The 14,708-nt window shown below is 41.2% G+C and overlaps 2 protein-coding genes across 9 annotated transcripts in view; both read left to right on the top strand.

The window, feature by feature from the left end:
• LOC131458806 (nebulin-like) overlaps window positions 1-5,025 on the top strand; it is a 42,647-nt gene extending 37,622 nt beyond the window's left edge. For 4 of the 8 annotated variants that reach the window (XM_058628084.1, XM_058628102.1, XM_058628094.1 and 1 more), the window contains exons 64-70: window positions 195-287; window positions 385-489; window positions 794-971; window positions 1,625-1,717; window positions 2,543-2,662; window positions 3,348-3,490; window positions 4,343-5,025. In XM_058628084.1, coding sequence (XP_058484067.1) covers window positions 195-287; window positions 385-489; window positions 794-971; window positions 1,625-1,717; window positions 2,543-2,662; window positions 3,348-3,490; window positions 4,343-4,519 — 909 coding nt within the window. In that variant the 3' untranslated portion in view covers window positions 4,520-5,025. Of the gene's footprint in view, window positions 1-194; window positions 288-384; window positions 716-793; window positions 972-1,624; window positions 1,718-2,542; window positions 2,663-3,347; window positions 3,491-4,342 lie in introns of those variants that run through there. The other 4 variants (XM_058628117.1, XM_058628123.1, XM_058628138.1 and 1 more) reach the window with 4 other exon arrangements.
• A 3,210-nt stretch (window positions 5,026-8,235) lies between these two features.
• The window catches only part of LOC131445859 (sodium channel protein type 4 subunit alpha-like), a 103,733-nt gene continuing 97,260 nt past the window's right edge, over window positions 8,236-14,708 (top strand). The window contains exon 1 of the mRNA XM_058616780.1: window positions 8,236-9,118. The gene's annotated coding sequence lies outside the window, so the exon portion shown is untranslated. The remainder of the gene's footprint in view (window positions 9,119-14,708) is intronic.

Here is a 14,708-nt window from a genome sequence, read left to right on the forward strand (position 1 = left end):
CCGACTTCTCATTACAACTGGAACACACTAATTTATGGCAGGAAATGATGTCATTGTGAAGGATTCTATAAAGCACTATGAAGGAGTCGGGAGTTTTTTTTTTTTGCAGCCAATAAGATCCAACTTTAAGTTGAAATGATTGACAGGTACTGATCACGTGTGTCACATGACGTCTTCTGTCCATCGTCCACCAGGTGAAGTACAAGCAGAGCGCGGTGAAGGCCACGAGTGTCGGAGTGACGCCGGAGCTGGAGCGAGTCCGACAGAACCAGGACAACATCAGCTCGGCAAGACACACACACACACACACACACAGTATATACACACACAGTGTGTTATACTTATTTTCTGTATTTGTGTGTGTGTGTGTGTGTGTATAAACAGGTCAAGTATCAGCGCGGGCTGCAGGAAGTGAGGGGGCGGAGCTGCACTGAGCTGGACACGCCCGAGTACAGGCGTGTCAGGAAGTCACAGGACACGGTTTCCATGGTAGCCGCCCGGGTTGCCGTGGCTCACGCCTGCTGTTGCCATGGGAGGAGCTAACAGGAGTGACGTGGCATGCTGGTTTGAAGACTAACACACACCTGACCCTGTGTGTGTGTGTGTGTGTGTGAGATAATAATAAAATATTTTAAAACACTTGCGTGTGTGTTTTTACTTGCTCACTGACCAAATGCACCCTAATGTGAGTGTTTGTCTACTCGTGTTTGTCTACTCGTGTTTGTGTGTGCATGTGTGTGTCTCCTCGTGTGTGTGTGATATTGACACAGTGTGTTTCCCCTCCCCCTCACAGGCCAAGTATCATGAGGACTTTGAGCGAGCGCGCGGCCGCGGCTACACACCGGGATTGGACGATCCTAGCATGGAGCGCTACCAGCGGGCCAATCAGATGATGGGGGAGGCGGCCTATAGCAAAGGGATCCACCCGCAGGCGATGGAGATGGACAGACGACCGGGAGGCATCATCGTAGGTCAGTGATAATATCGTATTATGACTTAAATATCACGATAATACCGGTTCTTGACTTCAAATATCATGATAATATTGTATTGCGGTGTCTTTGGCGTAGCAACACATCTACGAATAAAAATTTAAGATAAAAAGTACCGCGTGTATGACTACGATTAACTGAGAAACAAATGTGACAAACGTGCCATTAGCCGTAAAAGTCTCAGTGTTGGCGTGAGTGGCAGCCATCTTGGAGTCTCACGTCGAGGTCAGTGACGTTGCTTCGAGTTTCTGAGTCGGGAATCTGAGTTCATGTTGTGTTCTTAAAATGAAACGTGTTTAATTCCTCACCACATATGAACCCATCACTTCCTGCAGGTCTTGACAAAAAAACATGTTTTTGTCAGTAAAACATCATTTACTACATTCATTCATTCATTCATGATTTTATTAGAATTAACTTTTCTACTAAACACAACAGGTGCACTCCCGGTTCACAGTCGTTTCCTTCAAAATAAAAGCCTTTGACAAAAATCTACACTGGACTGGACTTTTGACAGATCAAAAATCCAGTCACTTTGTTGACATGAGGACAGTAAATGTGCTGGATTACTGCAGCGCGTCCACACACATGCACACACGCGGTCATAACGTCTTCCTCCTCCCTCTGTGAAGACCTGAAGGTGTGGAGAACAGACCCAGGCTCCATATTTGACTTTGACCCTCTGGAGGACGAAGTCCAGTCCAAGAGTCTCCGCAGGATGTCCGGTACTTCCCCTGGAAAAATAATAACAAATACGTGTGGAACTCACTTTTAATCCACTATCTCCCTTTGATCTCATTAATCCCTGAGGGTCCACTCACCGTTTTCACAAAAGCTCTTTGTTCCAGTTGTTTCCAAAGTTGTCGCTCACTGGTTAATGCTAGTGTTGAGTGTTTGATACACATTACTTTTGATATTAGCATTACAGACAAGTTCACTAAATAACAAATCATAGCTATTGTTTTGCTAACTCTTAAACTAATCTAATCTAGTAAATTGATTTAGATTTAGATCCACAGATTACGTGGAATATCAAAAAAAAACACCATGGCAACATGTGAATATTGTTAGCACCATAGATAAGATCGCTAACTCATAATCTAATTTCATATTTGAAATACACCATAGCAATAATATGATACTGTTAACACTATAGCTAAGGATGCTAGCTAGCAAGCTAATTTAGTTAATTTTGAAAAATGCATGACATCATGTGATTAATGTTATGATTAAAGCTCTCACTGTGATATTTACACATGGAAATATTCTTCTAGTCTTTTGTTGTTGCTTCTTTGTGTGTGTGTGTGTGTGAGTTTTCTCCTGTTAACACATTCACTGAACACACTTCCTCCCTCGAAAGACTGCTCATATAATGTGGATTAATAAATGAAAACACCACTTTCATCCTCCAGTTTCTTTTTTTTATTTAAAATTGTCTTATAATTTCTGTCTCTCCATCTTTTCCTCCTGTTCCTGTGTCCCTGTTGTTATTATCTGTCCTTTGCTGCCCCCTGGTGGCTGCTGCTGCTGCTGCTGCTGCTGTGTATCAGAGCGGGTTGAGCGCAGGCTGAGCAGGCCTCACTCGCAGCAGTCTCTCACCCACAGCCAGACTCAGTCCGTCAGCTCCCTGACCTCTGACCTGTGGGATCGTAGCAGCGCTGACACTCCTGGTAACAGCAGCAGTGATAAGGATGAGCCACTGACACTCCGTGTGTGTGTGTGTGTGTGTGTGTGTGTGCGTGCGTGTGTGTGTATTTATTTAAATTAAAGAGAAAGTTCAGTGTGTTTCTGAACCTTTATTTTTCTACCAACACGTGTGTGACTCATGTTTTAGCCGCTCAACAAAACTTGTGTCATAAAAAATCTACGTCATGGATGTCCACGATATCTTTAAGAACATGTTCACATCTTTATCTCACTGTGAGACAGACTTTTCCAACAGGAAACATAAGTTTGTAAATCACTCACTCTCCCAAAACCAGACCCCATAGACAAAATCAGTGATTTTAGCTCACAGGGACACAGGAGCTGCTGGTCTACTGCTGCCTCGTGTGGTCACTTTGTGTCACTGAGGTTCATCTGAAAAAAGGATTTTAATGCCAAAGTGTCAAAATAAGACATTTGAAATTAGTGATGGAGGCAGCAGTGGATCAACAACTCGTGTGTTTGTGATTAAAATCACTGATTTTCTCTATGGGCTTTGGTGTGGGAGAGTGAGTGGTGTTTCCTGAAGTTTGACTGACTCTCTCCCTCTTTCTTTCTCTATTTCTCCCTCCCTCTCTCTTTCTCTCCCTTCCTCTCTCTCTCTCCCTCCCTCCCTCTCTCTCTCCCTCTCTCTATACCTCTCTCTCTCAGCTCCAGTCCTTCCTGGAGCGTACCATCAGGGCGTTCAGATGCAGCAGCAGCAGCAGCAGCAGCAGTATCATCACGGCTACATGCACCAGACCAGCATGTCATCGGTCAGATCCGTCACCTCCCCGCCACACTCGGCCACAATGGTATGCTCCGCCCACACACATGACCTGGTGCATTCTGGGGATTTTCACTTTCACACATTTACACCACATGTTAAAGCTAGGCTCAGTAAGTGCAGATTGGTTAGCAGTAGCGTCTCACATTTACACCGATCTCAACTGATTAATCCCACCCCCTTCCTGTCAGCCCTTTGGTCAAAGCTCCTCCCCCAAACTTTAGACACCAAATAAAGGTGGAGTACTTTTTTAAAAAGCTGGGTCCTGAAGTGTTGAAAAAATGCTAACAATAGCAAACTACACTTTAAAAAAAAAATGCTACATATATGTCCAAAACTGTCCTGTCGGTACTTTCACAGAAGCTCCGCCCCCCAAATCAGTAGGAATCGCACACTTGCATGTACATTTTCTGCTAAAGCTAACTCTGTAGCAAGAGTTGCTAACTATCCAACAAAAACACGGAAAAAAATAACGGGCAGAATTTACATTTACTCGGAACATGCGATTTGATTGGCTGGTGCTTGAAAAGCTTGCTAACTAGTATGCTCTATTTGATCTTCACATTTCGTCATGATTCATACATAAACACTGCAGCAACATGTCTTTCATGTTAGCTTTGTTGCTAGGTTTGCTAACTAAAAACCAGCATTGTAATATTTGATTTGTGTTAGCATTTTAGCTACATTTGTTAATTTAATAGCGAAATTTGTCCCTGTGTACAAAGACTTCATGGTCGCAAGTTTAACTCCACCCCTGGCAGGTTGTACTCAATTCCCTTGTAAGTCGCCTTGGATAAAAGCGTCTGCTAAATGACATGTAATGTAATGTCCATAGAGAAAAAAATTACGCTAACTTGTGTGTCGTGTGTTTTTTTTGCAGCGCGTTTATCGGGCACTGTACGATTATGCGGCTCAGGACCTCGACGAGGTTTCCTTCAGGGACGGCGATGTCATCATCAACGCTCAGCCCATCGACGAGGGCTGGATGTACGGCACCGTGCAGAGAACCGGGAAGTCGGGAATGTTGCCTGCTAACTACGTGGAATGTTGCAACTAAAGGAGAAAAAAAAAGAGAAAAGAAAAAAAAAAATAAAGTTAGACGTTAACGATCTTTGAATTTCAACGTAAGACGACGTCCCAAATGTGTTCTCTAGAGTATTCTTGAGAAATGTAGGTAATCCCGATAGGAGCTTCACAGAGTGTTTCATTTAGCTCGGAAGTCGGAACCAGGAACCACGTCACATGGCGTTTAAGTTAAGTTAAGTTAGCTAAATAGCATGCTAAGCTAGTCCATATGTTAAACTCGTCACATGATATTTCACACATAAAAACCAGCATCATAACATTTCATTCATGTTAGCATTTTAGCCACATTTGCTAAATGTAATGGCTGAATTAGCAAACTAAGCTGGTATATTTGGAAAGCTTCATAGCTATATTTGCTCACTGTTACTACGAGCTTTGCTAACCAGCAGGCTAAATACATATTAGCATACACAATTAACACTGATTCATGTCAGCTTTTACAGCTAGCTTTATTAAGTAGAAAGCTAGAAACAATTTTGTACATAGAATCACCAGACCAACATGGGGGATTCATGTTGCAGTATTTACCTAGTTAACTAGTCAATTTGGTGTGACAAATGTTAGCATTATTGCTAGTTTAGTTACCTAGCATGCTATTCTAGTCTATTTGAGGAACATATTACATGCTATTTCTACAACATTGTAGCAACACAGAATGCCAACTTTGACACTGACAAAGAATCGCTAACAAATACTGAGTAACGACCAAGGGGGGTCGCCGCAGTCCAAACTTCCGACTTTTGAGTGCAAGTGAAATGCAATGTGGGCTAAAAGTTGCTGCTGGAAAAACACGGCAAACTGCTTAGCATGCTGTCGCTGACTTAGCTCTCAAGAAAAAGACGGACGCATGAAAAAGGTGCGAAAGATTAATTTTTACGACAAACACGAAAAGTCTGTCACTTTTTTTAATCACACAAGTGAAAAGAAGGCTAGAGGCTAATTTATCGTCCGATTCACCGTTGGGATTAAAAATTGTTAAAGAACAAATTACGTGATTTTTCTCGGGCAAATTTAATATTCTTTTTTTGTCTTTTATTTATTCTGAGTTTTTGTGTCGGTTAGTTTTCACGATATAAACGTTTTTGTCAATAGATAAAAGTTTTCGCAGTTGCCGCCTTTAAGTGGACAAATGTCAACTGATTTTATAAAATATCGCAATATTTCACTATTGATGTTTTCCCCCCACCCCTAACTTGCAGGATTTGTTTTTATGTTTTTTTAGAAAGTTCCACTTTCCTCTTTCATGTTGTACGTTTGTTTGCGCGTTCCATTTGTCGTCAGAACATGGAATTTCCAACATCGGGGGGTGCGGCTTAAAGGGGCACCCCCCCAAACTTCCCGCTTGGAAACTAGTAGCAACCTCACGTTACCGGAGTTAGAATTGGCTACATTTTCTGTCCATATCACTTTTGTCGTAAATAATTCAGACACCGTATGATTTAATTTTGCTTTGTACAATTGTTGCTACACTACGCTACACTAACCCCCTGACTTCTCAACTGGAACGCGATGAACTCCGATTGCGACATCCGAGTACCAACGTAAATAGAACACAGTGTGTGTGTGTGTGGGCGAATAAAATCGTATTGATTTTTATAATTTTTAGATTGAGTAGATTATAATTTGGCAGATTAACGAGGATTCATTTTTGCGGTTTAAAAAAACAACATAGTTTTTGCTTTTAAAATGTCACAAATGTAAAGTTAAAGTCATTTCTGTCGTCACAGTTTATTTTACTTATAAATTTCACTCAATCTCACTTTAATATGTTTTTATTGACATGATGAAGATGATGATGAAGATAATTTCAATGTGGAAACCAATAAAAACACATTTATCAACACAGTGTCGGCTTTTTCTTCGTTTGTTCATTTGTTATTTAACACTAGAGGGCGCTCAATCACAACAAGAACAAAGCACTGCTTTTATATATGTTTGAATGTACATATACATGTATAGATTATACAGTCATATAAAGAAGTTATTAATGATATAGTTTCCGTAATATGAATAAATAATGAAATTGTGTTTATTTCATAAATGTTTAAAAGGTTTATCTACACTGTAAAATGTAAAATCTTTAAAATTGATCTTAAATATTTTACATTTATTTGAGCCTTAAAGTCAAAATTCTGTTAAATATAGTTTTAAACTTTCAAATTATTTTTATTTTGATATTTTAATATATATATATATTTGAATTAAAATGTAATTAATTTCTGATACCACCCACCTCGAGTACAGACATGAGCCACTTGAGGGCGTCTGTCCATACTTTTAGACTTGATAGTCAAAAAAGTTCAGAACATTAATGTTATAAAAACATTTTTTGTGTAAATTAAAATTGAATAAAATTAAGATTTTTATTTTGTTAGAACTTCCTTTGCTTCCACATACTAACTAATGCCTCTGTCATCATGTGGTAGGTTTCTCTTCTGTCCGCTAGAGGTCAGACTAACCTCAGTAAATGTTAAACATGGAGAACAGCGCTGTTTCTCACAGTGAATTCATTCACTGCTCACTTTATTAGGAACAGATGAGGAAACTAAAACACAGTTTTAACCAGCAGAGGGAGACAGAGAACAAAACATGAAAGTGACGATCATTGTCTTTATGACTTTATCACATGATTGATTTCTCCTGTGACTTTTTTAAACTTTTACATATAATTTATTTGGATTGTGACTTTATCACGTTATTACATCTTTTAACACTTTATCACATGTCGTTTTTTTCTACTATGACTTTTTTATTTACAATTTATCACATCTCATTTTTTTCTACTATGACTTTTTTTTTTACACTTTATCACATGTCGTTTACTTCTACTGTGAGTTTTTTACACTTGATCACATGTCGTTTATTTCTACTGTGAGTTTTTTTACATTTTATCGCGTCATTTATTTCTACTGTGACTTTTTTACACTTTATCACATGTTTATTTCTACTGTCAGTTTCTAACACTTTATCACATGTTTATTTCTACTGTGAATTTTTTACACTTTATCACATGTCGTTTATTTCTACTGTGAGTTTTTTTACACTTTATCACATGTTTATTTCTACTGTGAGTTTTTTTACACTTTATCACATGTCGTTTATTTCTACTGTGAGTTTTTTACACTTTATCACATGTCGTTTATTTTACTGTGAGTTTTTTACACTTTACCCCATGTTGTTTATTTCTACTGTGAGTTTTTTTACACTTTATCACATGTTTATTCCTACTGTCAGTTTCTAACACTTTATGACATGTTGTTTATTTCTACTGTGAATTTTTTACACTTTATCACATGTCGTTTATTTCTACTGTGAGTTTTTTACACTTTATCACATGTTTATTTCTACTGTCAGTTTCTAACACTTTATCACATGTCGTTCATTTCTACTGTGAGTTTTTTTTACACTTTATCACATGTCGATTCATGTTGAGTTTGAATGTGGCCTCAGGTTTTTAAAGGGACATTGCATGATTTTCTGGGGTCAGAGGTCGAGGTCGGAGCAGACCACGGAGGCAGGAACGTGGTTGTCTGTCTGATTTCACCTCTGCTGGGATCATGTGACCTTCGGGGTCGAGGGTCGTCCAAAATGAGGTCAGTTAGACTTTGTGTAACCTGAGAAATTTACATTTATTTATTATTTTAAAATAAAGTGTGTGTGTGTGAGAGAGAGCAGGTGCTTGATCATCAGCACCTGTGTTTTTTTTCCTCATGCGTGTGAGCGCGTGTCCAAAACAAATGGGACTTGGGGCGTAACCTCGCGATACCCTCCCCTCTCTCCCTCGCTCTCTCCCGTGTGTATGTGTGTGCGCGCAGGGGCTGTCGCGGGTTTGTCGGCTCTTCTTCAGATCTTCAGTTGCAGCAGCAGAAAACAACAAACTTCACACTTTTTTTTCGCCTCCGCGTTTTTCCGTTTTTTAACCGAAACAAAACAAACAAAGAAAAGTAAACAACAACAATATCAAAGCAGCCGCAGCCGCGAGGACTATTGATTTAAAAATCTGATTTAATTAGTTTAATTTGTGGAGGCGCGCGCGTGTCTGTGTTCACACCTGAACACGGTGGTGGTGGTGGTGGTGATGATGATGATGATGATGAAGACTGAAGCTCAGTGAAGCTCAGTGAACTGAAGGAGGAGGAGGTGGAGCAGCGCGAGCTCCGTGTTTCCCGGGATTAACAGCGGCTCGTGAGTGGCGCGGACGCCGCGTGTCACGCTCTGAGCAACGGCTGAAGTTTGGAGCAGATGCGCGAGGAAGCGCAGTGAAGACGCCGCTGCGCGCGCTCTCTGTCCGGCTGCCACTCCGCTGCTTCTTCATCATCTTCATCTTCAGTGTTTGGATTAAAAACTGACTTCATCTTCTTCCTCCTCTTCCTCCTCTCGTGGTCTCTGTGGGGGATTTTCCGTCAGTTTACCGGGAGTTTCTCCGCTCATGGATCCGCCGCTGCGCGCTTCTTCTCCGGATGGAATTTAGCGGCAGAGAGAGCGCGCGGACACGCGGCAGCAGCGACGGCGCGAGGATGGTGTGAAGACGGACAGAGAGAAGAGAGAGAAGAGAGAGAGAGTTTCATATGTGAGTAAACAAATGTTTTTTTTTCTTCTGTTGTTGTTGTTGTTTAAAGGTCAGAAAACACAGCAGCGGTTGAACTTTGACCTTTTACTTGATCCTGACAAAGAAAACCAGCTGAACCTCCACATACACACACACACACACAGACTTTTCTTTGTAGATATACTTCATCACGTGACAGATGATGATTTTAATTGACTTTTATCTCTTTATTTATTCATTTATTAAGTTGACTCTTCTTCACCTCCTGTTTTTACTTAATTCTTTCTTTTCCTCCAGAGTCTCTCTGTCTGTCTCTCTCTCTCGGTCTGTCTCTCTGTCTGCCTCTCACGCAGAGCTCAGCTGAGTCTCTTTCCATCTATGAATCCTGTGTTTGTGTGAGAAGCTTCATTTCTGCTGCTCTTCATTTCAAAAACACTGCAATAATGTTGAAATTGAACAGTTTTAATGGGAATTTTACACTGAAATTCCTAAAAGAGTTACATTTGATCAGAATCTTTTTCACAGTGTAGAAAAACACTGTGAATTTTTTTTTGAGTCAAATAAGTGCATTCATCGTCTATGTCAGCCTCTTTATCATCATCATGTGTTTTTTCTTATTTACATGATATAAATATAAGTGACCAGTTTTCAACATTAGACGAGGAAAAAAACAAACGTGTAAATGTGAATAAAAAATCCATTTTCTCTTCGGTGTGTGAGGCGTGAAATACAGGAAATATAAAATTCATCACTATTGTTAAATAACCATGAGAAAATGTTTTTAATGTGAGGACGAGACGATTAAAAATGAAAAAAATCAACAAAGAAACAGGTTTTAATCTCACATAAACATCTTTAATATTAAAGTGCAGCAGTTTTGTTGACGTTGTTGTTGATTCAGGTTTTCTCGTCTTTAATAATATATATAATTTACTAAATAACCACAGAACATTTATGACCTCCTTGAAAGTCTTTGTGCTCGATGTCAGAGGCAAAAAAAAAGAATAAAAGGACAGAATTTAAACGATAAACATTTAAGCAGCTGACGCAAAAACAGAATTTAAATATTTCAAACTAGCTGAACAAAATAATAATAATATAATAATAATGTTGTTTTACAGTCAATAAATGTTTGTAGTTTTGTTTTTTCTACACATTTTGTCGCTTAAATCAACTGAATTAGACGTTGACAAGGTCAGAGAGTGTGTGTGTGTGCGCGCGTGTGTGTGTGCGTGCGCTGTGTTTGTCTGTCAGTTCATCAGAGTTGCCCTCTGACCTTTGACCTACCAGCTCTGGTATGACTCCAGCACAAACAGTGTGTGTGTGCTCGTGTGTGTGTGTGTGTGTGAGAGGTTGTACACTGACGAGGCATTAGACACGCCCACCATCAAGAGCTAAAGTGACACGCCCGCTGTGTCATATCTTAAAAATGTGTCTGACACTTTATTTTGACATTCTTTAACAGGAAACTGAAGTTTGTAAACCACTCACTCTCCCACACCAAACCCCATAGAGAAAATCAGTGATTTTAACATCACACACACAGGCATTAAAAATCCTTCATTTAGATTTACTTCAGTGAGACAAATTGACCACACGAGGCAGCAGTAGACCAGCAGCTCCTGTGTCCCCGCCAGCTAAAATCACAGAGAGTGACCCTGCAGCTTAGGCTGTGACCTTTGACCTCCTCCTCTAAAGTTGCAGTAACAGCTGTTTCACAGCAGGTGTGCGACGCTGCGTTCCGGTCACTTCCTGTAAACTGTGGCTTGTAAACACTGATGTCACAGGTTTTAGCTAAGCTAGTTATCAAGCACCCACAAAGATATTTTGTACATTTTCTTAATGAAATGTTTATCAGCTGGACTACATTAGCTTGCAATCTTGCTAGGTGTCCAACTTAGCTTTATGCTAACAGTATGAATAAATATTTATATAAGCAAAGCTAGTTGTAAAGCTAACATTAATCACATGTAGATGAATTATAATCCAACAGACAAGATGAGTTGGTTAGCTAACCTACATAAAGCTAACACCCACAAAGATGCTACGTGACTTTTATTAATTACACAAATCAATTGGACTAGATTAGCTTGTTAATTAGCAATGATAGCTGTAACATTAGCATAAAACACATGTTGTTAATGTTAATGTACTAAATTAGGATGCTAGGTAGGAGGATGTACAATAATGCTAACATGTTGCTACATTTGTCAAATTAGCTAAATTAGCTTGCTAGTTAGCATTGTTAGCTGTAGCAATGTGACAAACATTGTTTTGATTTAAGAAATGCTAATGTAATGTGTTTATCAGACAAACAAGATTAGCATGCTAGGTAGGAGAGTTAGCTATAAGGCTAATAAATTAAGTCAAATAAGCTACATTAACTTGCTAGTTAGGGACGCTAGTTAACGGCTAACATCAACTTGTGACCACAATGTTTTCAGTCTGCGCTGCACAGAAGTGGTTTCTGTATGCAGCTGTGTGCTAATGTCACAGGTGGGCGTGGCCACATGTGCAAGGTACACGATGAAGCAGGTGATGATCCGTCAAACTTTGTTACAAACACTTTGTCTATGCTCAGTAACAAGTGTCATAGCGTTACATCGCAGCGTGTGGGGGGAGAGCGTCTGTGTGTGTGTGTGTGTGTGTGCGTGTTTGTGTGTAAGAGAGAGAATGTGTGTGTGTGTGTGTGTGTGTGTGTGTGTGTGAGAGACAGAGTCAGGGATATGTCTGAACCTGCGTGCGTGTGTGTGTGTTTGTGTGTGTGAGAGAGAGCGTGTGTGTGTGAGAGCGAGACCGCGTGTGTGTGTGTGTGTAAGAGAGAGAACGTGTGTGTGTGTGTGTGTGTGTGTGTGTGTGTGAGAGAGAGAGCGAGAGAGAGAGAGAGAGAGAGAGAAAGTGTGTGTGTGTGTGTGTGTGTGTGTGTGTGTCTGTGTGTGAGACAGAGTCAGGGATGTGTCTGAACCTGCGTGCCTGTGTTTGTGTGTTTGTGTGTGTGAGAGCAAGTGTCTGTGTTCGTGTGAGAGAGAAAGAGCGTGTGTGTTTGTGTGTGTGAGAGAGAGCGTGTGTGTGTGTGTGTGTGTGAGAGACACACAGAGTCAGGGATATGTCTGAACCTGTGTGTGTGTGTGTGTGTGTGTGTGTGTGTGTGTGTGTGATAATGTGTGTGTTTGCTCAGCACACCTGACCTTTCCTGTGCTGAGACAACACGAGCTGCTGCTGTTTGACGGACGGGGACGAGGCGAGGATGGTAATGGGGACGAGGATGGGGACGGGGACGGCTCTGGCGGCTCTGGCGGCGGCGCTGACATCACTCCCGCAGTCTGAAGCAGCTTCCTGTTTGTTATCTTCAGCCTTTGTGTCGCTGCTGTATGAAACCTGAGCGCAGCTTTAAAAACCTTTCACCAAACACAGTTTGCTTTACATGAACGGCCGTGTTTGTGCGTCTGTTGTGTCTGTTGTGTGTCGTCATGGTCATTAACTTCCTGACACACACACACACACACAGGTCTCTGCTTGAAAAACAGTTGAACATTAAAAAGCCTGTGACATCAGCATCTATAAACCACAGTTTACACCTGCTGTCAAACAGCTGTTACTGCAAACTTTAGAGGAGGAGGTCAGAGGTCACGGCCTAAGCTGCAGGGTCACTGTCAGCGGCGGTTGAAGGGATAGTTCCTACTGTTAAGACAGACTTTTCCAGCAGGAAACTGACGTTTCACTCTCCCACACCAAACCCCATAGAGAGAATCAGTGATTTTAGCTCACAGGGACACAGGAGCTGCTGGTCTACTGCTGCCTCGTGTGGTCACTTTGTGTCACTGAGGTCAATCTGAACAAAGGACTTTAAATGCTGAAGTGACATAATAAGACATTAGAACTTAGTGATGGAGGCAGCAGTGGATCAACAACTCCTGTGTGCTGTGATGTTGAAATCACTGATTTTCTCTGTGGGGTTTGGTGTGGGAGAGTGAGTGGTTTACGAACTTCACACATGGCGATCATAAAAAAAGTTGTAATTTTGTTACCTAAGGTTTAACAAATGCACACACACTTTTTTTTGGTATGATGATGATGATGATGATGAAACACAAAACCTTCATCTCCTTCATCAGTCTGAAGAGTGTGGAGGTCAGAGGTCAGAGGCTGCGCTGTGATCAGGTGGATTGTGGATGTCTTTTTCTCCGTGGCCTAAAATCAGTCTGTGATTTATCTCCACCCGCTCAGTGACACGTCCACGGCTCTGCCGCTGTCTCTGAGCGTAAATCAAACGCACCTCGGGCCGCTCGCATGCCTCCACGTCTGCGTGCTGCCGCGAGACGATTGGCTGACGTGTCTGTGTGTGTGTGTGTGTGTGTGTGTGTGTGTGTGAAGGAGAAGCTGGTGACAGAATATTCCTCCATCTTTTCATTAACGGTCCTTGTGTGTCAGTCTGTGTGTGTGTCAGTCACTGTGTGTGTGTGTGTGTGTGGTTTATAGCTTCAGAGGTGCAGGTCACAGTTATCAATCACACCCTGTGGATGTGTTCGCTTCTCAATCATCACAGAATCATTCAAAATGTAGAACACACACACACTCACTGTGATTTCACCTGTTCATCAGGATCACCACCCTGCGCTTTGGGACCAGAATCCACACCTGTAACCATAGCAACAGCAGAACCGTAGCGACCAGTGTCGCCACTAACAGCAGGCCCAGTGGAGTGTGTGTGTGTGTGTGTGTCACTTCCTGTCTGAGACTCTTTATGATCATTTAAGATCCGAGTTTTGACGTGTTTTGATTTTTCTCTTTACACACAACTTTGTTTCCTTCAGTGTGTGTCACTGTGTGTGTGATGTTTAAATCTTTGTTTCTGTAGCGTGTGTTAGCGTGTCTGTGTCTTGGTTAAACGTGACTCAGATGAGCCCATGATTAAATCAGCTGCAGGTGGTGTCACAGCTAATGATTTGTTGTTTTTGACGACAACTGTGTCAAACACGTCCGTCTCTGTCTGTCTGTCCTGTGGTCTCTCACTCGTCTCATCTTTCTTGTTTCCTCAGAGAAATCTGTGTTCATGTTCACTTATGAGGAATGAAAGGACATGAAATGAATGAATGCATGAACTCAAACATTGAACGAGTGAAAGTGAACGAGTGAAACGTGTGGTTTGAATTTCAGGACGTCACTGATTTGGTCATTAACTCTCACCGTACATGCGTACGTGTGTCTGTGGATTTAAGAATGCATGAAGAACCCCATAGAGAATATCAGTGGTTTTAGCTCACGGGGACACAGGAGCTGCTGGTCTACTGCTGCCTCGTGTGGTCACTTTGTGTCATTGAGGTCAATCTGAACAAAGCATTATAAATTCTAAATTGACAAAATAACATATGTGAACTTAGTGATGGAGGCAGCAGTGGATCAACAACTCCTGTGTGTGTGTGTGTGTGTGTGTGTGTGTGTGTGTGTGATGTAAAAATCACTGATGTTCTCTATGGGGTTTGGTGTGGGAGAATGAGTGGTTTACAAACTTCAGTTTCCTGTTGGAAAAGTCTGTCTTGCAGTGAGATAAAGACGTGAACATGTTCTTAAGACGTAGAATTAAACTGACATTGATTTTATCAGCTAACTG

Source organism: Solea solea, chromosome 1 (assembly GCF_958295425.1).
Source record: "Solea solea chromosome 1, fSolSol10.1, whole genome shotgun sequence".
Taxonomy (NCBI): domain Eukaryota; kingdom Metazoa; phylum Chordata; class Actinopteri; order Pleuronectiformes; family Soleidae; genus Solea; species Solea solea.